Source organism: Buteo buteo, chromosome 12, assembly GCF_964188355.1.
Source record: "Buteo buteo chromosome 12, bButBut1.hap1.1, whole genome shotgun sequence".
NCBI lineage: Eukaryota > Metazoa > Chordata > Aves > Accipitriformes > Accipitridae > Buteo > Buteo buteo.
In genome coordinates this window covers 6,269,816-6,295,081 of record NC_134182.1, presented here as the reverse complement: position 1 = coordinate 6,295,081, position 25,266 = coordinate 6,269,816, and the positions used below count along the sequence as shown (strand labels likewise).

General features: G+C 37.0%; 1 protein-coding gene across 11 annotated transcripts in view; it reads right to left on the bottom strand.

Moving 5' to 3' along the window:
- CDC42BPA (CDC42 binding protein kinase alpha) overlaps positions 1-25,266 on the bottom strand; it is a 188,664-nt gene that overhangs the window by 108,818 nt on the left and 54,580 nt on the right. For all 11 annotated transcript variants that reach the window (XM_075042495.1, XM_075042497.1, XM_075042502.1 and 8 more), the window contains 4 exons: positions 17,261-17,352; positions 10,889-10,972; positions 6,220-6,315; positions 1,238-1,386 (listed from right to left, as the gene is read on the bottom strand). In XM_075042495.1, the coding sequence (XP_074898596.1) occupies positions 1,238-1,386; positions 6,220-6,315; positions 10,889-10,972; positions 17,261-17,352 (421 nt within the window). The remainder of the gene's footprint in view (positions 1-1,237; positions 1,387-6,219; positions 6,316-10,888; positions 10,973-17,260; positions 17,353-25,266) is intronic.

Sequence of the window (25,266 nt, the reverse complement as noted above, 5' to 3'; positions counted from 1 at the left end):
AACTGAATGCAAAAACCTTTCACATCAGGTCCTAAGCGAACAAACAGTTTCTCAGAAATAAAACAGTTGAAATCTTCAAAATTCAAGAAAAATACTCTGCTTGGGTTTTTCCACAAGGCGTTATCACAAAGAACTTGTTTTAGCAGGTAGACACAGTTCTTCAACAAAACTAGCAGACTTCAAAATATTCCAGAAGAACAATTTGCAGCTTAGCACTACCCCACCTTAAAGCACTCCTTCGCTACAGCTCTTTCATGAAAAGCCACAGTCTCAAAGGAAACAATAAACCAAAGAAACAAACCAAAACCAACTGCAACACACCTTTTGGACAAAAAAAACAACCAACAACTTTTCTGGACTGAAGCAGCCAAGTGGGAACAGTAGAAGAAGGAATGGCCAGTATAGGCTCTGATTAAGGGCATCAGATGGACCTATCAAACAAGCTCATTCTGCCAACTTAATGATTCAGCTTAAACAACTGGGAGTTTACCTCGTGATTTCTGTCAGAGCAAAGTACATCTATTGAGTGCATTTGAAAATTCTGCCTCTTGTAAGGTAATCTTTTCGCCTGCATAGAACTACCATGGAATTCAGCAGAGAATGATTCATTAAAGAAAAGATTATGCTCATTTTGTAGAAGAGTCAATCATGACCTCCAAAAAAGCTATACACAAATGACTTAGTATTTTCCTTTGAACAGAAGAGATATTTTTTAATATATATACCAAGGTAAAGGTAAGTACCACAATTTAAGTACTTCCACTTATTTAGCAAAATGTCCTCCCTTCATTTTAAAGATAATTTCATTAAGTCCAAAAGAAAATGGGGAAACAAATCCAAAGCAGACCACACAATGGTGTGTTTTCAACTTTGGTATAGATTGAACAAATTAACTAAGAAACAGAATCTGACCCTTCAATAAACCTGTTCAAAGTTGATCGTATTTCACAAACAAGTTTCCAGTTTTGCTTTTATAAATTATGGATTATTAACTTTGAAACATGCCAGTGTGCAAGATTCATCACATGCATTTGGATATTCATTCATGTCTCTGACCATATGGTACAAGGTTAGCAACAGTTCTCAATAACCAGAAGATACAGGCAGGTCAGTTCTATCATGCTTACTATTACGGCAAATACTTGTTACTAGCTTAAACTGTTTAACAGGAATTATTTTCACTCTATCGAGTAACTCCCCGTAACTCCAACAGGAATTTGGAGCTCAAATTACTTACCTATGAACATAATGCAACTGATGAACTGAATCAATAGCTATCACCATTTCAGCCAAATAAAAACGAGCCATATCTTCAGGTAGTCTGTCCTCAAACTTGCTGAGCAATGTAAGTAGGTCTCCTCCAACATAGTAATCCATAACCAGGTACTATGGAGTGGCAATGATAAGAAAATAGAATGGAAAAAAAAACGATTTATTGAGTGAATCAGAGACTAAAAACTAATTGAAGCATAAAAATTAATTTATTGCAAAAATTATTATGGGCATTAAAAAAGCTAACCAAGATGCTTAGATGTTCTGAAAACAGAAGCTGGTTCAGCCTCATTTTAATATTTAACCTACCTGAATATTTTTCATATTTATACCTCTCCAAATACAATAAGCCTCATGACAAAATAGTTTCAGCTTTATCCACTGTCCCATCACCAAACATAAAATACTTAGATACTCTGGATTCCCTTATAAAAACAATATCCTTTGATAGAATTCAAAAGGAGTAAAGGATACAGACCTATAAAAACTAAACCAATTGTGTTAACTTGGGATCTCATTTAAGGGCCCTAATCTCCCAGGCTTCCCCTTCCCTTTTTTCCTGTCATCTTCTTTTCCCATTAAACAAACAATTTTGGAGAGTAAAGTTTTTAGACTACTCAGATTAAGGCAAAGATTGAGAGATTTCCAGTGGCTCATAGTACAATTCCAGATACTGTTGACATTGCGCACACTACTTGATCTGCCAACATACAAAGGAAAGTGTCACTGTCTCTAATGGAAATGGTGGAGAAAAATACATTTGATTTCTGATTTATTAATGAAACATAAAACCTGCTTGCCACTGAATCAGGTGCAAAGACTTCAAAGAGATCAGAACCTTTCTCCGTTTTACTGCATTATGACAGAATGAAATGCCATTTCCTTTAGAGACACGGTCAAAATGATTAGAAAAAAGTAAAAATAAGAGAAGTGGGAAACTCATGATTAATACCTTTTTAGCTTAGCTTAGTTTGTTTTAATTGTGGAACAGCAACTGGAAGGGCAAATGGGGAAAAGAAAAAAAATCATCGAACTAATTATAACTAACGAACTAATTATAAGCAATCTAATTTAACACCCACTGCTATGACATTACTTTCAAACATCATTGTGGACAGACTAATTAGAATAATTTCCCACTAAACTATATAGTATCTGAAAGCTTTTGTCTAGAGTTCCAACCTCTGCCTCTAGGAAGGCAACATATATCCACATTTGAGGCAGTGACTCTTACCAATAGTGTATAATGGATCACAAATAATAAAAAAACATTAAAAGATGCAATAATGTATATCCCAATTCGATTCTTTAAAATTTTTATAAAGCAACTTAAAGGGACTTTTTATAGTTAGTTCCCCTCATTTGTTCCAAGTCTTTCCCATCTTCAGAAAAAGAAATTAAAGCATATGGAAAAAATTCTGCAAAATTGTACCAGCTATAAGGAAGATGTGGGGCAGGCAGAACCCTTACACCTGGTTTTTTTCCCCTCATACTTTCCATAACAATAAAGGTGATGAACAAAGATTTTTAACAATTTGACACAGAGTAACCTGGGCATCCTCATTGATTCCAAGTGCAGGAAGAAAGTACAAAATGCATTTCCACAAAATTTTAAATGTGCTGACAATCAAATTTTCATCTGTTGCTTTGTGACATGAATAGTAAACTTCTTAAATTATGCTCACAAGCCTTACACATGACAAATATCTTCTATTCAGTGCTGCTCCTACACTCCCTCTGAAACATGATCTACAGTACTAGCTTCTCATGTTTTACAGTTTTAGAAAATACATTAAGCCTTTGGAATGTAATATAATGATTATTAACTGATACACTCTATAGAGATCTGCAAGAGCTTAACTTAGTGCTTTGAAAATATATTTTAAAAACCTCTTAAGATTCTCATAACTGATGTGGGATCTCTGCACTCATTCTTCACCATTTTTAAAACCAGTACAACTCGGTTATTGGATATACCAAAATAAAGGCATTTTGGCTCTTACAACACAGGACTCTGCACTGCCCATTTTGCAAGAGCAATGCAGTAGCCTATCGCAAGGAAACCCTCAACTCTTGAAATATACCAACACTTAAACTGTAACTCACAATATTAAGTTGTGCACTTGTTAAACACATCCATAGGAATCAAAGCTAAGTTTAACAACTAAATTTTTAATAAATAATTCAGTCAATACATAGCATCCCATCCAATGTCAAAGACCCATGTCCTTAAAAAAAGCTGTTTTTTTAAAAAGCTTTAAAAAATACTTTCTAAATGCACACAGCCATCAAGATCTATTCAAGTCTCAAATACTCAAAATACTACTGTACAACAGCACCATCCTTCTAAGAGAAAAACAAGCACAGATTTAAGGACATCAAATTCTAGTAACTAGTGGAAGTTTAACATGGGCAATTAATCCTAAATCACAGACTTGTTTAGGTTGGAAAAGACTTCTTCAGATCATCTACTCCAACCTCATCTGCTCAAGTAGGGTCAGCTAGAGCAGGATGATGAGGACTGCGTCCAGTTGGGTTTTGAGTATCTCTAAGGATGGAGACCTCACAACTCCTCTAGGTAACATGTTCCAGTGTTTGACTACCTTTACAGTAAAAAAGTGTTTTCTTGTGTTCAGACGAAATTCCATGTGTTTCAGTTTGTGTCCATTGTCTCCTGTCCTGTCCCAAGAGGAATCTGGCTCCCTTGTCTCCATTCCCTCCCATCAGGTATTTATACACATTGACGATAACCCCTCAACCCTTCACTTATCTGGGCTGAAGAATCCCAGCTCTCTCAGGCTCTCCTTACATGAAAGATGCTCCAGTAGCTTAATCATCCTTCTGGTCTTGCGCTGGACTTGCTCCAGTAGCTCGATCTCTCTTTTGCACTGGGGAACTCAGAACTGGGCACAATACTTCAGATGCAACTGCACCAGGGCTGAGCAGAGATGAAGGACCTCCACTGACCTGCTGGCAATACTTCTCCCTGCAGCCCAGAATACTCTTGGCCTTTTTTGCTGCGAGGGTGCATTGCTGGCTTATGGTTAGCTTGTTATCCACAAGGACCTCAAGCAAAGCTGCTTTCCAGCCAGATGGCCCCCAGAATGTACTGGGTTTATTTTATTCCACCCCAGGTGCAGGACATTGCATTTCCCTTTGTTGAACTTCATGAGACTTCTCTCTGCCCAGGTCTCCAGTCTGCTGAGGTCCATCTGAATGATGGCACAGCCATCTGGCATATCAGCCACTTCTCCCTGTTTTTTCATCATCTGCAAACTTCCTGACGGTGCACTCCATCTCACTACCCAGGTCATTAATCAAGATGTTGGCCCCAGTATTGAGCCCTGGGGTACATCACCATTGACTGGCCTCCAGATGGACTTTGTGTCACTGATCATGACCCCCTGGACCCCGTAGTTCAGCCAGTTTTCAATCCACCTCACTGTTGCCAACCTAATGCATACTTTGTCAGCTTTTCTGTGATAATGTTATGAGAGACAGTGTCAAAGGCGTTACTAAAGTCAAGGTATACAACATCCACTGCTCAACCACATCTATTGCTCAATGTACACAGTTTTGTTGTTGTTTTTTTTTAAAGGGCACTTCTGTTTTATTTTATTTTAATAAAAAGTACATAGAGAATTAGTGATACATTCACACTAAAATGATGAAAAACAGTATTACTGATATTTTCCCCAGCAGGCTGCAAAACTTGCTTCTGTTAGCAGACTATCAAAGATAAAGAACAGAAGCTGTTCTGTGCTTAGTGAAAATAAGGAAACTGGCAAGATTAAAAGAAATTCTAGCAGGCTGTTGCAGAATATATAATATTTTCTTTTAAATACTGTTAATAGTAAGATCAGAATTACATAAAACATGAGATTATTTTTACTGCCCACATTAATAAAGCATGAAGCTGGCTGCGAGGTATGTAAGCCAACAGTTAGATTCACAAATGCAGAGCCCTGGTTCTGTATAAACTCCACCAAAATCTATGAATCTCCAAGTATCTGAGCTGACAGAACAGAAAGCAATATAATGGCAAAAAGCATTGCAATTCTGCAGGAATTCCATGTATAGCACTTCTTTGATTGGACACACTGGTGGGAAAAAAAGATTATGACTGCATAGTATATTTTTAAGAAAACATTAGAATTTACTAATGATATAGAATCCAAAGCACGGGGCAATAAAACCCAATTTAATGTGTAGTTGTTTACTTTTTCAGGCATAAATATTACCAATACCATATCACAATCAAAACATATTTTAAGTGGGAAAGATTCCACAGAAAAATGGCACTTTTTCCTCCTATTAGCTTCTTTTTGCAAGTCTTTCAAAATACTTGAAAACTAAATAACATTAAATATTTAAAGAGACACTTTAATCTACAATTATAGCTTCGAACTCTTATTTATGAACTTCTAGTGGCATTCTTCCATGCTACAAGAATGTTTCATTGCTTTATGACATCTTAGTGGGTTTAAGTCCTCAAAAAAGCAAAGACCAACCTAAATGAACTGTTGTTTAAAAACAGGGCTACTCCCTATTTCTAACTGTAGAACAGTAATCAGCAATGTTAATCACAAAAAGTGAAAATCAAATAGAAAATTTATTTTAGTAAGTGCACTTTTACTTTTATGAATCCAATTAAACTGGAGTGATGAATTGTAAGAAAGAAGATGCAGATAGACCAAGGTTCATCAATAAACACAAAGTGGTTTAGAAAACAAAGCTGCATTCCCGAAATATTTATAACAAAACTTATAGTTTCTGACCACTCTCCACCCTTCAGAATCTTATGCACAAAATCACAGATCCTCACATGGTCTGTATGGTCCAGAACACAAAATTAACAAATAAACAAACTATATTTCTGTCTCATACCACAACTAAGAATCTGCATTTCCATCCACATATATATTTATATATAAAAGCAACACTCACTAAATAGTTTTCATCCTGGAACGCATAATGTAATGTTGTGATCCACTGGTTATCTCCATTCACTAACACATCTCTCTCTTCTCGAAAACAGGCTGTCTGAAGGGGAGAAAAATAATTATAGGCTTTAAGTGAAATATATAAAGACAGACATTTTTGCAAGTTGACTATGTTTTAACATTACGTTTTGGGGGGGGGAAAAAAAATCAAAACTGTCTCTCTAAGTTAAAGTCATTTACTACACTCTTCAAACATGCCAAAATCTATGAAAAACTAGGTATCAGAAAAGTCCACCTTCTTCAAATTTAAACAGTTGTAGTTCTCCATGTTGTTAAATGATGCAAAGGGAGAAATAAGCTGCTGCTTCCCATTGTCTAAAAATCCCAAGTCAAAATCTTATCTTTTTTTGTACATAGAAATATTGAAATCAAGTATCAATAATTACAGAATAGCAATATAAGATTGGAGAAAACAATCAATAATGGCATTATGTAATTATAACTGCAACAGGAGTTGAACTAGGATCCGGAGTCTTGTGTCATTGCTTTATCTCATCACGCTGTTAGCCTAGTTTTACACTTGAATTTTCACATAGGCAAGGTTCTTCTTTTCATTTGAAAGTAGCTGCCAACAAATTCCATGTAGTCATAATCTGATACTCATTAACCAGCTGGTGTTTTCTCCACGCTTTTTCCTCAGGAAAAGTCGGACAGAACTGAATATTGCTCTTGCCAGATATAAGCTGTTGGTAAGACATTGAGGAGGACCTCCCCTCAACATGCTGGAAACAAACACAGGAGGCAAAAGGTGCCTTCACAGCAAGTGGAACAGATGAGGAATAAGAACTGCCAAGAAATGCTAAGGAATACCTAAGAAAAGAAGGAGAACACAGGTTTGTATGAAACAAAAGAAGATAAAATGTGAAGAAAATAACCAACTGGAAAGCAGCAAGGCAATTAATTCAATGGAGGTCTTGCAACCTGCCCCAAGAAGTGAATAAAATACCTCAGCAAAAGCAACTTTGGTCATTTTCCTCTGTCATTCTGCAAACAGAAAAGAAGCCAAAAAGAAACTATAGCAAAGAAATATGATGAACGTTTTGAAGGGACTGAGTTCTGAAGTGAATATCACAAGAAAATAAAAGGTATCAAATAGCAAAGCCAACACAGAATTTTATTCAGAAAAAGGTCTAAAAGATACTGTAAAAGAAAGACTAATAACTGTATGGGCTCTATTTACAAGGCAGATAGAGATTTAGAGGCATAGACCATAATCTCTTCCAGCACACTTTGCTATTTCACAAAGATGTTTCATCGGTTTGAACCACGCTCTGCCTCTTCCATCTTAGGAGACAGCTAAATTTAAAGGAAATGCAAGTCTCTTTACTTTTTCAATTTCATTTCCAAAAACAATAGGCAAATACCAGAACTCTGACATGGTTATTGTTGGCTGTGAGATTTGGAGAGTGAAGAATGAAGAGCAAAATATCATTTTAGACTGAGCTATGCACAAGAATACACGCAGTAAAAACAGAGCAGAAAATAACTCCCTTCTCCAATCAAATAAACCATACCAAGTCTTGTTTTGGTGACTACAGTGAGTAAGAATAATTCAGACCAGGAAAAAGAAAGATGGTATACTTCAATCATAGCACAATGCATGAGATAAATCAGTGAAATTTGAGAAAATAACAGAACATACTTTAAACAAATACCCTCAAAGGTTATTAAATGAAAAATGGATTTGGGGGTGGGAGAAGAAGAAAGGATGATCTTCAGAAGGAAGAAAAGCTGTTCTATGCTTCAGCTTCATTTCTTTTTCCTGCCTTGTTTGTAAACTCTTGACATATTTCAGACAGAGACACTATGAACTCTTGTTTTCACAAGGATAAATGACATGTAGTTTCTCTACTTGTTCTGACACAATTCACAGGATTACTTACTAGAGAGTTTATATAATTCCACTTGTTTTTGCCATCATTTAACAAAAGACCATGCATTCCTTGAGCACTCTAGACACCCACCTCTGGGCAGTATGCCTAGAGTTGACAGCAACAGCTATTACCACAGTACATCACAGCTGAGACCGTAACAGCCAAAGACTCTAAGTGGTTCATGGGCTTTACATTAATTCATGGGGGGGGGGGGGGGGGGAGGGGGGGAGTAGTTCTTGTAATTACTGTAACCTAGCTCAATTAAGTTGTTTTTTTTAAATGAAGCCTTTTTTTGTGCCCTTCATGATTTCAACATTACACTTCATCTTCCCTAGGCACAGGCTCCTTGAGTTGTTGGCAGAGACCTCCAGAGATCACCTGATCCAACACTGTCACAGCAAAGGCACCTTAGTGCCTTGGTTATACCTATACAGTTTTTGTGGCCTTTGACCAGCAGAGAATTCAGGCTGCTCAGCTATTTGGTGCTCATGTCCTTACAGCTTAGAGTTAGCACCTTCCAGGAGTGCTGACTGCTTCCATGCTGCATAATATTTGTCCTGGTCTCTCCTGAGCCTCATCTGGTACCACCATGGCACACATGTAACTCTGTAAGTGATTGTCAACACTCAGGGTAACAGGTCTGGAAGTGTAACAGCAGGCTGTCGCACACTTTCAGGTAATCCTTGTATCAGTAATGTCCCCAGTTCTACAGCACATCTTGGAGTTTTCAACAGTGGCAAGTATTTGGAAAACTTACGCTCTTTATAATACAAAAAAGAACACTGACCTCACAACCTGGGCAATTTCATTGTAACAAAGTTTTTGCATACAATTACGCTGAGCTTGCAGTCATCTGGCATTCGTAAGCCTCTTTTGAGTACATACCCCCTTCCTGCTTTTACAAATGACTCCCATTTCCCAGACTTGATACAGGGATATATGAACAACTTATTTCTGCCATTTACATATACACCTACCTATATGCTTGTCTTGCATTTTTGGACTATATGATTTTCCTGTGCATTTCAGTGTTAGTGCAGCACATTGCTAACAGACCCAAAATGGGTCATTTTCCGTAGCAGTGGTAACAAGTGAGATGCGGTCATCAACGTTTAAAAATGACAGGTTACAGTTGTTGAAGGTCATGCTTTGTAATGCATTTTCACTCCAGATGGTTCTCTTTCCACTGCATACCCATGGGTTACAAATACATGGAAAAACATAGCTGTAATTCTTTTTAGGCTAACAGTTCAGACTTTCAGAAATTCAGCCAGACCCATGGGAAGAGTATTTTTAATACCTTGCATAGAGAAAAATCTTTCAAACCTATTTATAACTGTATTTTAATGGAAAGAAATAGCTTTTAAACTGACTTTAAAAGGGTACATTTAAAAATAGAGTGTAACTTTATTTCTGGTCTTTTCTTTTTCACTGAAATAATAAAACTTACAGTAATGACATCTGTCTTGGAGAGAAATACCTCTTTGTATCAAGTCTAAAACCAGATTGCTCAGTATCTGAATAATTTCTGGCTAAGAGGAAACACATTGTATAATTCTAACCACAATCTACATGCCAGTTATAATTCTTAATGTCATAACTTTTTCATTAAAAGAGAGGATGTGCACACATCAGAAATTGGCTTTAATTTGTCTGGATACATTATTTATTTTTTTTAAAGTGTGATGGTTTCCCATTGATCTCATTTCCTAACAAGATATAATTAAAATATAAATGCAGAAATCAGAATAAACTTGGGAGCAATTGAATAGCAAGGTAGTCTGAGAGTAGCAAAGTAGGAGTTTCAAATAAAAACTGAGGTTAGAGATAATTCGATCAGACAAGTTGGAAGAGACCAAGATAGTGCTTATGCTGTCCAAACTAAGGAAAACCCAATGGCCAAAGCAACTCTGTATGTGTAAGACACTGAGTTATATCTTTGAGTCTTATTTTTCAGGCAGTTTATTTTTTGTATGCATAGATGAAGAATTTCAAAGCACTTTAAATACTTAGACACAAATTCTATTTAAAATTAATACACAAGTCTTCAGGTGTAGACTGCACTTTGTAAGTTTCTTTCGAAAGGAATCCAGGGAAACATATTGAGGATTTTATGAAGAGTGGAGCTGTATAATGAAGTAGGAACCCAAGGCAAAGCAGGGCTGGTGAAAGAGCTGTTCCACTTTTTTCAGAACACAGAATGGACTCAAGCTTTAATGAGGAACTTTTCATCACAAATTTTTGCAGATGGATATTTTTGTGAAACATGCACTCAAATTAATTTGAAATTTTTATCTTTCTGATTTTTCAATCTACAAATTGGACCTTGGCTAAGTTCTAACTACTGATAAACTAATAGGCTTGATGAGTTATAGCTCAGTAATTACTTTTTTATAGCTCAGTAATTACCTTTCACCATGGAAAATACTTGCTAAAGACTACATTCCTATCTAGAATAAATGCATTAAAACATTGCTTGTATAGTTGGTAATCCTTGGGCAATTACAGAAAAAGTATAATGCCTAAAACATCCAGTCCACCAAAGTCATGATTCCATGCTATTTTAACCCTTCTGATGAACTGCTTTAAGCTTATTTTAATATTAATCTTCATATTGTCAGTAAGTAGTGAAGCATCTCCTCAATCCCTCTATATACACAGAGTCTTGTGGAAAGAGAAGTAACAATTCATCAGAGTAAGAGGGTGCATGATTATAAAAAAACATTACTGTAATCTTACTTCAGCTCTCTTCAGCATCTCCCACTTATTAAGTATCTTCATGGCAAAAACCTTATCTGCATTCTTCAGTTTTACTACTGCAACCTGGAAAAGATAAATGAAAGGTAAATCAGTTAAAACATGAAAATGCATTTCATTTTTATGAAACCTTGCCGTTTTGGAGGTTTTCTTCTTCACTGTTCTGGACACTTAGCTTTACTACCCACACAATACCATACCATCACCATCAAGAAAGAATAACATCACAACAGTATAGGGTATTTATTCTGCAAAAATTCCAAGTCTATTTTAAGCTTTCATTATGTATCACACTTTCATTATTTATCATTTTTTCTAAGTGACTGTAGATGAACAATGGTATTTCTCACCATCACACTTCTTGCTCTATCATACTATCATGAAGCTATCACTGGCTGTATGCTTTATGCTCCTGGACTTTAGTCCTACACAGTAATTTAAATTACAGAACCACCAAGAAAAGACAACAATGTAGTAGTTTCTAAAACAAAATAAACAATATCTTTTTGGTTTTAGACACAAATTAGACTGTAGGTTTGCCATAAAACAACTTCCACTGTAATTTCAAATAATGCACTAGACTTTCTTCAAAGATACAGTAAAGTATGACTTCACATTTTTCCACCTGAAGTTTAATGAGGTCTTTATCATATCTATTGTCAGTAGCAGGGAAAGAGCAAAATCCACATTTCCTAGAGAAGTAAAACTTGGGAAACATAAGCCTTCCTCCCTCTCATTGCTTCTGAAATATTAGATGCCACAGGCCTATGTAACAATAAATTAACAAAGCCAATCGACACAGTCCTTTTCTGGGAATATTACAGTTTTGTTTAGCTGTAATAAAAGCTAACATGGAATACTTTTAGGAAAGAGGGAGGGAAAAAGTTTACACAAACATGTTTTGACAGTTCAGGCTTCCCTGGGTATGGAAAGCTCAGTGTCTTACCCAAAACGCCCATGAATCTGCCACAGACTCAGAGCTGCTGGTCAGAACTAGACCAGACCACCACACTACCATCCTAACTGTAGAAAAGTTCAACGACCAATATATTTTAACAACCAATCTCCAACTATCCCATTCTGCCTCTTCCCTTTCAAATAACTCTTAAGGCTTAACCAGATAAAAGTTTATTTCTGTGTGCATCTGGTTACAAACCAACATGCTGTCACACAGATTATCATCATCTTCATCCTGTAGGCCAGTGACAAAAAAATACTAAGGTTGAATCCTACATTCCTTCCACCTCTTTCATAATCAGTAAACCAGCTATGTGTGAAGACAGTGATAACAGAAAAGAAAATACAGGATCAGACAGTTTGAAGAAAGTGTTGTGCAAACCTCTTTCAACCATCTCCAAATGTGTCATCAGCTGCAACAGCTTCATGAAAATGGCAAAAGCGCAGGTTGAAGGACTGCAATACTCAGATGTCTAAACTAAAGCATATCTGAAAGTGTACCTCTTGCTTAGCTATAGATTCATAGACGAAGCAGCTGTCACTTTCCATATGTGCAGCAATGCATTATCAGCCCTGCTCTTGACACTGCTGCCTTCTGGGGTTGCGGGGGTGGGAGTGAGGGGGACAACATGAAAAAAAGGAGAGAAGACAGAAAGGTACTACATTTACTTGTTTAAACTAGTTTATGAACTTAGATTTTTAAAGGTTACTTCATGCGTAAAAATTGAGGTTCAAGTCCAGAGTTGGGATCCTTCAAGGTACTTTCAGATTTGAAACACAAAAACAGATTCTTACTTTAGACTACAATCTTTTTTTAACTCATAAAGAATGTCTACTCTCCTATGCACGGCACGCCAAGACCGTGTTTACATCAAAATCACAACTTTCTTTAGGAGGGAAAGATGAATCCTCTGCAGTGATACATAACCCACAATGCAGATTTGAGTCTTGAGCCTCCTTTTAGACAAAAGGTTTGAAATTCTGATAAGCTGTATCTGTATTGATTTCTAATGAGAAATGGCAGGAGGAGAAAGCCTTAACATTGAAACTAACCAGCATTCAAACTGTATCATACCTTCCATGACAGGAGCCCCTGCATGATGCAGTCTGTGGTACAAAGCTACAATGTAATTCTGCCCTAAAGACCTTTAAGGGTTTTGTGACTGTTGTAGGGAAAAATTAAAAGGTTGGTCCTAGAGCTGGCTAGACTGCTGCTGCTGCCCAGCGTGAAAAGTAAGTTTTTCCCCACCATTAACTGCTGTAGTATAGGCAGCCAGAGGCATAAGATAATACATGCATTTCAGGTCCAACTTTAGGATTTCATTTCTTGCCTGCAGCATGCTCAGTGAAAGGCTGTGTTATTCTGCAAAAGACTTGGTTATTGAAAGACATAAGCTAATTGCACAGCTGCCTAAATTTGTAGTCTCCTATACAGCATTCACTTGGACACAACCAAAGGGGCTACAGCACTGCCTCTAGTTAACAGCTGGAGCACAGGCCTTCAATGACAAGATCAAGGGCTTGGTACCTTCTGTGAATGTGTAATAGTATTGAAGAGTGACTGAAGAACAAAAATAGACACACATTTACCAGCTGTGTTTACAATCAGTCAGAAGCAGTCTTTTAGTCTATGAAAACCATTAATGTTATTCCATATCAATAACCACCACACACACAAAAAGATCACAAACCATCGCTTTTCTGCAATCACAGCATCTTTCTGGAGGTTTCTCAGCGCTTCATGAAAGTAAATTCTAAAATGCTTATTTCAGGACTGTGAAAGAGAAACCTGACACTTCAGCAATGACTGGTCTGATTTAGTTACCAATTGCAACAAAAAATTCCGAAACATGATTACAGACCCAGGCAGTGTTTACATACACACACACAGAGGTATATACTATGTACGCAAAGGCCCGAATACACACAGAGTGCTGTTCTGATCTTCTCCCTTCCCCAATGAAGCTGTCAAGACAGAAGAAAGGGTGATCATTCCTGTCTAGTTATCCTGAAGCGTTTTGCTACTGGAATTTCTTAAAATATGGCTTTTAAAGGTTGGGGGTCTTTTAAATTTATATTTTCCTGTGAGCAGCCCAACAAAAAATGATTGGTATGTGCTGATGTACATCTTGGTTAGTCAGACAGGTTTTTTTCCCATTCTTCCAACAGTTTTCCATATTTCCCACAAACAGCAGTACAGTCTGGCATGCTGTCAGACACCTTCTGCCCCAAACTCGGCTACTTGTCTCTATGGTACGTCTGCACATTTCCTTTGCTTAAAAAGCAACAGCCTTATACAGAAAAAAGCTAAACCAGAAGCTATTAAAATTGGAGGGAGAAGGGGGGAGAAGAGGTTTTTAATAAATAAAATAAATAAATAAATAAAAGACTCAGCATTGGTTTTCTTGTCCATCAAGAGTAGGCAGCCCTCCAGAAACAGGAAGAGGGAATGTTACTGTTCATAACTAGATGCCAAAATTTAGGAGTAACTAACTACTTCTCAGAGCTGCAAAATATTAACAACATAAGGACATAATATTTGCTTGCATAAGCAAGCACTGAACTTTTTATTTTTAAGCAATAATAGAATGAACTGAAAATTTTGGTATTCGCTAGAATCTTCAATAAGCCACACCTGCACACTGCTGAGAGACACCGCTAAGAGCTGCTTCCCAGTTGCTTCACTTTTCCTAGCAGCATTCTTCAACTCCAAAGTTTAAAGTCTTCTTGCTTAGAGTTGTTTGCTAAGTTTTTTGAACCATGCTGCCCAAAGCCAGCATAAGGAAACACTTGCTGCCCACATTATTAATTTTACCAGGATAATCCTCCTCCTCCAAGCAAAACATCTGTTTTCTAAAGACAGCACTCTCTTACATAAAATTTTAAATAAGTAAATGTATGCGTGCAGAGGGAAGGGGGATGTCATTAATTTGACAAAAAAGAAGCATTCTCAGACTGGCAGCAATGAGGGTAACAGGAAAAAGAAAACTAGGAACAATAAACTCTTACAGTTATAAGCAATAACTAGTTTAAACTACTTTTTGTCTACATCAAACTTGTAAAAACAAAAGGGAAGTATTTCTTGAGTATGCAAATTAAAGAAATTGAGTAGCATAAAATCAAAATAAGAACAAGTCTGAGACTGTGCCAAAGAAAACTTGCGTTAACTTTGTTGTCTACAGAATTTTAGAATTATGTTGATTCAGGGGACAAAAATTACTCCTCCCAGTAACCTAGAGCAATCCTGGTCTCATTTATACTTTGCTGGAAAAAAAATATATTCTTCCAGATTTCTTAATCTGTCTCAGTGAACTACTGTAGTCTACCGAATCTTAGGAGTATTTTACAATTTCATTTTAATATAGTTTCTGGTGGCTTAAGTAGCAGTAAAATTTGGTGGTCCTTTTTTCAACCTTGCTTGGATATTTACTGGTTATTTTAAAGGAAATTTAGTAAACTCGTACAGAACTTGTTTTCTTAGACAAATGTCTGTGTAAGACAAAACTTGTCATCTTTAAGCTAGGAAGAAAATTTAACATACATCCTTGCAAATATTTAGTAAGTCCTACTTTAAGAACATACAAAACCAAACATCTTCACTGAGAGAACTTCAGTTTTCGCCTTACTCAAGATTTTGGCAATTAAGTAGAGTCATGCTATCTTTCTCAGATAAGGAATTAGAAAGAAACACTGTTCCTAAAAGAGGAGAACTAACCAATTACACAGAATGTCCCCAGAAGAGGATGGGAAAAGCTACATTCTCACTATTCATGGGATGATTCACCACAAAGAAGCTTCCTGAGAAAGAACTACAGGTTGTTTTGTGGTTTAGCTGCTGTGGAGTTTGATGCTGATTTAGCAAACGAACTCTTAAAAACACAGTATAAGGCAGGTTTTACATATGATTCTTCTGACAAGAAAGCACCTACATGAGTGATTTTTCTTACATCTTACACAATCTGTACATGAACTCAGCTGCAACTATTACGGCAGCACTGAGAAAAGCTGATATTTTAAGCAGAAGCGTTTACATCAAAATGGAGAACACAACATTCTCTTTGTGGCAGAAGTTTAGACTAAAGATAAATTATCCATGAGTAACTTAAGCCTTCAGTCTCTTTTATGAAGAAGCGTTACTCCAGAGGGAGCAAAATCAACCAAAAGTGATGAAACAGCTAAATAATACTACATTTTTATTGTTATTTTTACAGTGGCCCAATTATGATATTTTCACGTAGGCAGAGTATGTAATGACATACACTACAGTAAAAATTCCTGTTCCTTACATACTACCTGTAGAATTCTATTCTTCCATAACCACAGACTAGTAAAGACTAATTTTCACACATGATGTAAACATGTAAGTGAACCTGAAACCAACTCTTCCCTGTCACATGCCATAGAGCCTCTGGAAATGCTCTCATACCAAAGAGAACTGAAAAAAAAAAAACCTCTAGCATTTCCAATTCCAAAAGCAATGAAGACATTGCTCAGAAAATCTATTTCTTATACTTCGGGTTTCAGTTCACATGTATTTTCAGGCAGTATGGAGTACCTTCTGCAGAAGCTTTACATACTATCCCCATCTGCAGTATATTTGGCTATCAAAAATCCAAGGCACTGTTACACATTAGGTTGCTCTTTCTACATATGTAATTGTCCTGCATGAAGAACAAAGCATACGCACCTAATATAATTATGAAGAAGGGGCAGAAAGCTAACGTTTATTTATTCGTTTCCTCGACCTGTATAATCTGACATGCTTAGCGTAAAACCTAGCCATCAACAGCCTTGTCTGATGACTTCAAATAAGAGATGGCTTAATCAGAAGCAGCAAAAAACTGTATAGTTTGATAGCAGTAGGTGACAATGAAAAAGAAACTAACATCTACTATACTCTTTAAAAGAAATTCAGGAAAAATATTCAAACATTCATTAAAAATAGGAAATGAAGTGACAGGAATAGAGAGATTTCTGGGTGGTTTTAGAATATCAATATTTGGCTATTTAAGTTGCTGAAAACTACTTGCAGACTATTTAGTTATTAGGATGATTAGAAATGGCTAGATCTTTATACCATCAGTAACTCACTGGCCTCCATCTGCTGACTGAAAAGAATTACAGTCAAGCACATGATTTATCAGACAGTTGAAACATGGTCTTTTAATCCATGTGAACTTGCCTTCTCTCAAAATTTAAAAGACTTAAGAAGAGCTGTCAAAGAATGTATAAATCAAAATGTATTTGAATCAAACATTAGGCAGGCCTACAATATCCATTAAGCCCAAATAATGTAAAAACCCGTACATCAATATATTGCTATTACCTGTCTCTCCTCAGCACTGCAGATTTGCAAAAGCATTATTCAAACCCTTCCTTCCACCTTCACATACATACCTCCCCAAAGGCTCCTCGGCCAATCACCTTCAGGATTTCAAAATCTTCTTTATGTAGTCGCATCTGTTTCACTTTAGATGTAAAAGGTTTGGCTGAAACAGGAAAATATCAATCATTTAGAAAAACCAACCACACCAAAAACACAAAACCAAACAACAAGGTAACAGTAACATAAAATAGATGTAATCAGAGTCCTGAAAACAACAGACTGTTTGCTTATAGACCTATATTCCCTAATGTAATATAATGAAGTTTAAACCTAGAAATAATGACCAGTAAGAACTAAGCCAAAACTGCTGTGAGAAAAAGTAAACGAAGTAAGCTTGCTTTTGCCTTTTTTTTTCTTTTTAAACTTCAAGGGCAGGGAGTGGGGGGAAGAAGAGTCAAGGTGACTATTTTTCTACAGTCTTTTGAGTTCATAGGCATCCACTGCATCTGTGCTATATGTTGTTAACTCCAGTTGCAAAAGCAAAGTATAATATAATGAGGAGTTCACTTTGGACAACATTACTTTCTCTGCCAAACAGCAAAACAACACTGTATTCAATGAAAAATTAAAATGCTGATGAGTGATTGGCCTAGACAATGTATCATGCAATATTTTTGGAGACCACACCTTCAAGATAAGGATGCTTAATAGTCAATTCTTGGCTTCTGGAAGCATCAACAGTTGTACTCAAGACATTATTAACACAGTCAGTGGAAAAAACCAATGTATATAAAGTTAAGCTTCATTTCCCTCTTCTTTTTCTCCTCTTTTATAGTAGCTTTGAAAGCAGTACGCAAAATAAGGTATTGTATTCCAGCCAGGTAACCCCAGTATTCTCTGCAATGAAACGGTATCAGGAGGACTGTTCCCCTCCTTCAGCCCCACTTAGCACTACAACTAACCAGTCCCAGTTCATTAATACATGCTCTCTGCCTGCATGCAAAACATCCAAGCTCCTGGCAACTCCACCTCAAAAACCACATAACACAACCTTTGGTAAAAAAGAAAAAAAAGAAAAAGGAAAAAAAAAACCAACCACAAAAAACAACGCAAAACTTCAAATAATTAAGCAGGAAAAGAAGCTGTTTTAAAAATAATTGTTTTAAAATCACATTTAATACTTTACATAAGTGAAATCTATTACTAAAACAGAAGCTCCAGTAAATACAGTTCATAAAAGTTGTCCATCAAAGGAGGTTGTACAACCCAGTGTACACAGGACTGGAATGGGTCTCAGAAAACTTTAAGTTCAATTTCTGGCTCGAAGGCAGTCTTTCTCAATGATCCTAAACAAGCAACTTCAGATACTTCACCCACAGTTTCACATCTATAAAAGAGGGACAGTATTTTCTTAACAGACAAGGCACTGACCACCACATACTTGGATCAAAAAAGAAACAAAAAAGTGCATCATAAGGCAACCATTTTACATGGCCCACAAAAACCTTTTCAGCTTATGCTTTCATGGTAGAGGGACCCATCTATGTCCACTTCTATCTATACAGAGACTGATGGAATTAGTACAGCTGTATTTGCAGTGAAGAGTTGTAACAGGCATCATATTGCAGAACAATTTGTTCAGAATAATGCTTCTAAACAGAAATGGGAATTGGTTTTCAATAGCTCCAAAAGCAAATGACCCTACATAACAACCAAATTATATCCAGACACATGTAAGAAACCTGATTTGGGTTCTCCTAGAATTCAGTATTTTGTCTTCTAATGTTATGAACTAATCCTGCCAAAAAAACCCCAAACCCTAATACTGATACAGATAACCCATTATCCAATTTAGAATTTTGATATTAACACACACCCCTTCAAGGCACTACAATATCCTTGTACAAAAATCTACCGCCCACTATTTGGCAAAGCAATTTTATAACCTCAGTCAAGACCCAAGCTACCTGTATTTTTAATACCTAAAAGCCCCCACAAAACTCCTTTACTCTAGTCCTTAAATTAGCATTGTAAATCACATTTGAAAAACAACAACCCAAAAACATGGAGTCTTATGCTTTTCCTGTTAAGCAATACAGTGCAACTCCACTAGTGTTAGGAGTAGAATGGATGAAATCCTTTAAAAATCTCAAGAGGTTCCAAAGTCTGAACTTAAGTCAATTTTTCTAAAATTCCTCAGATAGCAGGAATCAAGTCTACCAGCAGTTACACAGAAACATCACCTTATGATTAAAAAACCTAGGGTTTAGGTCCAAATAGTAAACCATACGAGACTGAGATTTTCACTTTAGCAGTATTTTTAGTTTAAATTTATAATAATTTTACTCAAACTATTGAATTATACAATTAAAATACAGGTTTAATATGACATTTACAATACTTTAAAAATTTATTTTAAACAGAAGTATATCACTCAAGTTCACAGAGATTCCCAAACTTTCAATTAATCTTTTTATACCTTATAAGAAAGGTCTTGCAATAGAAAAAATAAGTGACAAAAAAAATCTACTCCCTTACTGGGACAGTCTCAGCATACAGCTGTACCAAGTGATTTAGTACAAATATTAATACTACTGACAATACTACTGAACAAATTAAAACAAGCCACTAAAGCCTTTTAACTTGAAAAACAACTGATTGAAAACAAACGTGTAGTTCTCGACTTCAACATTTTTTGACCATTATAGGCCTGGCTAGAGTACAAGGCAAAATATCTTGTTAACAAGCAACAGCATAGCTGTTTAAACCACAAAACTCTTCCTCACTTTATATTGTAAGGCAAGGCCTGTCATTCCTTAATTATTACATTTTAGAATCTTCCAGGGTTCCCATAGGGACACTGGAAAAATAAACATCACTATAACTACTTCAGTAAAATACAGCCGACAAAAATAGGTTTGGATTAGGTTTAATGATTTGTAGTATCAGGGCTAGTGGAAAAGTTTGTAAGCCCTTCTCTTTAATTTTTTTTATCACCTCTAACAACAGACATGTCAATGTATAGCCAAGCAGTTTTATAAAGAAAGATACAGTCCAAGAAAAGAAAAAGAGGGAAAAAAAAGAAAAAAAAATTGCCCTAGGAATGTGCTCCAAATAGCTTGTTCCAAAAAAGGTCAATCTGCTTTATCATCAATGTTGTTTGTCTGCTGTGCAAACATCTGCTGTTCTTGTGGCAACAGCAATCTTAAGTACAGAAAACTTGGCCTGGCCAAGGGTCTTGGAAGGCATATCTTCAGACAGCCGTTTCATGCATCCAGCTTTCCAGACTATGAGGTTAACAGGCAGACTTCTTGCAACTAGTTTGGCAATGTCATATGAGCTGTTATAAAGACAGAAAACTGTAAGGTCAGGGAACAGTTTTCAAAATGCAATGTGCTGAAAGGGGTCCCTGCAATTCAGCTCTGTAAAAACATACAGGTACACACTCCTCACCTGCTTAAATCCCCATCCCCCTAAACAGAATCATCATGAAGTTAACAGAAAACAAGACCCTCTTTTTTCAGAAGGAGCTGCGGTTTCCTTGATCGTTGATACCAGAGTGACACACTGTCTTTGCAGCTTTTCGAGAGCAAAAGGCGGTATGGGCATGTCCTTTGGCTCTTCACTGAACCTACAAAAAATACACAGAGGGACAGCCCATTTTCCCCACATGGACATGCTTTTTCAAGGTTGCTAGCCATTTGTGATACAGATTAGGGACCAGCAGTTTGCTGTGCCAAATCGAATTTTTCCTCCTCCAAACCAGAGGGTAAGTGTGGGCAGTATGTCCCCTGGCTCCTCCTGGATTTTCAACTCAGTAGGAACCAAAGTTCCCTATATGAAACTTTCAAATTTGCCAGTATGTTCTCTACAGCCACAACCTGGTAAGTCATACACAGAGTCTACGGAAGAGGCTACTCTGAAAAATATTCTATGTTGCTATCAATCACTGTGGAAGAGATGGATAGATAAGACTTTACCTATAAAAACTATTCTAGAAAAACTGGCCATCCCACCTGGCCAATAATTCTGATCTCACCCTGCCTGGGAAAACTGCACTACCACCCTCTCGGCAAGATTCCTTCCACTTATTCCATCAATTACACATGGCAAGAAAAACCAACCTCCCAATTCACCCTCAGGCGTAACCAATGTACTGAAGTAGTAAGCTAAGCTGTTTTTTCAAACAAGGTGAACCTGTCATGACTATTCTTTCAAGTTATTTGAGTCTCTATGGGTCTTTCCCACATTTCATGTTCTAGCCATTCATTCCATTTATGCTTATAATGCATTCAAACAATAAAAATCATTAAAAGGAGAATTCCACAAGTGTTTGAAATTTAGATTTTTCCAGTTGAAATTTGACTAGAACTTCACCTGAAGTAACATGATAAGCACATAGAAAAAACAGTCAGGAGGACTCCAGCTGCCAAGCCAGGCATACAGAGCAGCATACATTCTAACCCCTGGCCCTGAAAAGGGAGGATTTTACTACAACAACTGTCGAGGCAAAACAATGGGTTCTGCAGTAGTGACACCGAGCTTCAACAGTCTGCTTATAATATTGGGGGTGGAGGGGGCAGGAAGCAGTTACTAGCATTACTTACAGCATGTTTAATACTAATGGGTTTAATTTTTAAACTCTTGGAGATAAAAGTCCATCTCCTGAAGAGCTGACACAGGAAGGATGGCAACGTGGTTGATAACCCAATATAGTTTAGTACCGTGATTATACATGTGATACCAAACTACATCAAAATAATAAAACAGCAGTATTGGATGCTTTATTTGCAAAGTTAGTCACAAGCTCCTGACTTGCTCTCTCTCCCTCCAGCTCCCAGTTTCTGTCTGCAGAGCTTGGGCAGGGCTAGCCCTGAAATTCAGATTTTTCAGAGCTAACCTGCTGGCTGGGGGAAAGGAGCTAGTGGTGAGCTCCCTCCTCCTCCCTCACCTGCTGATGTCCCCTTCCCTGCCCAGCAAAGCACTGCAGTGAACCAGAGCTGCTGTAGGCATGGGTTGAAATCAAACCCAAGTGAGATGAAGATCACTTTGACATTTTAAAGAAAGTGCTGCAGGCATGGAGCAGCAATTGAAAATGGGTCCCCACAAATTATTTAGATAGGAAACAAAACAGAACAGGACAGTGTTTAGGAATTCCTTTTGGTGCCTCACTGATGCCATGGTTGCGTTTTAGATAAACAGGCTGGCTAACTCTGCTCAGATGGAAGACTGTATCCTCGACCGGCAGGTCTCAGTAAGATACCCATGTCTTACTTCCCAAAGAAATTACAAAATGTGCTTCCTTAGTGATCCAGGTATCACACAGCAAACCCAGCCTTCTGCCTACTCCACTGTTCAATGTAAAATACCATGTCAAGCCAAAGATACAGAAATTAAAAGCTGTATCCACCAGAATTGTCAACAGCAATGATGAAAGTTCATTATGAAGGAAATAGATTGGAAAAGAAAACAGTCACCATGGGAAACTAGCTGCTTGCCATTTCCAGACAAAGCTCCCTTTCCTTCACTAGTTAAAAATAATTATAAAAATACATACAGAGCTTTCCCATGCAAAGGAGAAAAACCACGTAACCTAAGAGACTGTCACTTAACTAACAGAAGGCTCTCTGACTCTTCCTAGTGCTGTCCTTGAAAAAATAAAGAATAATATATAAAAAAAAGAACAAAGAATAATACATCTATAGCTTTGTTTTTAAAGCATTCTCAGGTTTTGAAATTTCGTTAAATTCCTTCCAGGAATTTAGCAAAGTGTTCTTATTTTACAGGCTCAGTCCAAACCCAAAGTATTTATTTTCCACTGGCTTCTATCAGCTGTGATTATGAAATGTGTAAATAGCATTTTTGAGTTGAGACAGACTATAACTGGATGTTTCAAAAAAAACTCCAGAAAGGAGGTGTGAGAGAACACTCCTCCCAAAATAAACAGTATTTCTCAAAACAAAGGAGAAATAATTGACAATCAGCAAGGCAGAGCTGCTTAAAGCCAAATTTAATTGAGAGGAGACGGAAAAGAAATCGCTCCTCTCCACCCACCTAAGACTGGCAAAACAGCACAAGAAAACTTTGTTGCAGTTTCTGCCAACTCTCTGGAGGAAACCAGAGGCAAAACACTATAGTCAACAGCAATAGGAGCTGAACCACAGAGCATTAGATAAGGCAATGTAAAAAATATGAGCCACAAATACCCTTCTCAGTTTTAACAGTTAAGATTCAGTTTTCACTCCCTCAGAACATTTTTAACATGTTTTTCCTGATGAACAGTTAAGTGCCAACATCTGTAAGTACAAGTTAAGAATCTGGCATTTTCCGAGAATGAGAAGCATGTCCACAAATTCCTGTACTATGATATAGACAGACACAATATTCTGGATCCTATTCATCTTGGGAAAAAAAAAAAAAAAAAAGTAATCTGTTCTCATCTAGGTCAAGTGGAGACCATCCAGCCACCTCTGGCCACAGCTACTACAAAAGCTTCTTCAACAGGAACTTTAAAATCAGAGAGAGAAATAAAATATCTTTCCCAAACATACGAAAGTAGTTCTGTTTTTTCCCTCCCCAGACTCAGATGAAAAATAACCCCTGCATTCATGAAACACCCGCTGCAGATCTGGGCAACACTTCCATACCACATCAAGATACGGCCATTACTTTTTTTATATTACCATTCTTTCTCGTCACAAGAATTTCAGTAAACCACCCTATGTTTAAATATTATTATACTGGCAGCAAAGTGAAATATTGAACTTTAATTCATCCTGCTGTGCACTGGAATTCTGATGCAATTTGTGTAGCACGGTCAGTAAAATCTTTACTATAGGACTCCTGTTCCACCTAGTAAAGAGGGTGGAAATGTTCTGGAAGCAAATCAAGAACAGACAGAAAAAAAAAGTTTTGTGATATTTAAAAAACCTGAAAGGCTAACAAAGGAGAAGGAGAAAGGGGGTCTTACACTTATAAAGTAGAATGCTGCTTAGACTCCATCCCTCACGCTGTCACAGAGCTGGAGACAAGCCAATTAAAAATACACTTCTGACAGTCAAGCTTAAACTTTGCATTCCTCAACATTTGACAGGTAACTCAATATGCTGGTATGTAACTGCCAAAAAATGCTGGACATTTAAGCTGTAAATAAAATCAGACCTGTGTTTAGAATTACTAAATGTTCTGAAACATCAAAATAAACCAGGCATCAAAAATTGTTACTCTAAGTAAAATTTTTAGTCCCTCAATGCATTACTTTTTATTATGTCAAAAATACAGATATCACCATCTAATCTCACTAGGCTCTTGAAATATACTATCTTACTGTTTGTGAAAGATTACATGTTGATGAATATCTGAGAAAAAAATCAAATATTATGCAATAAACAAAGAGCGTGCAACGACACAGCAAATTTCAAGGAGAAAAAAAAAAAGGGGGGGGGGGGGGGGGAGCGACTATGTGTCAAGTAACAGTGCTCCACTCTAAAGAACAGGTATTTTGTGTCCACAACGGAAGCCTGTAATATGTACTCTCTCTAAGTAGTTGTGGAGGCATCATTAATTCTGTCATTTCCCTTGTTCTGCATTTATGGTTTTGCATCCTTAATTAAAAAGAATTGTTCAATACATATTACTTATAATTCAAATAATCCTCTCATTTAAAAAAAAATAATAATCCTCTCTAGAAATTCTGCTGCATACTGTAATAATATGGAAGTGTTTTACCAGAAGAAAGCTAGCAACTTTGGTCCACAGAACACAGGCATCTAGTAGACAATCCTCACTGACTAAAGGACCAGTGCTGCAGGTTGTTGCTCTCTGCGTGACCAGCACTAATGAAGCCCCCTGCTCAGTTTCCCAGGTATTTCACAGCACTTTAGGAGTCTCCTGTTCCATTTCTGAAGCTAGAGAAAGAAGGATTTTAAGGGATACTCAAACACCCGCGTAATATTGCAGCCTGCCTTACACTCCCTTCTCTTGCCTCTCAAATACATGATCCAGTTTCACTTCTTCCCACTGTGACTCCTCATCCCAATGCTTCCCTCCTCAACTATTCAAGTCCTATCCTCTCCCA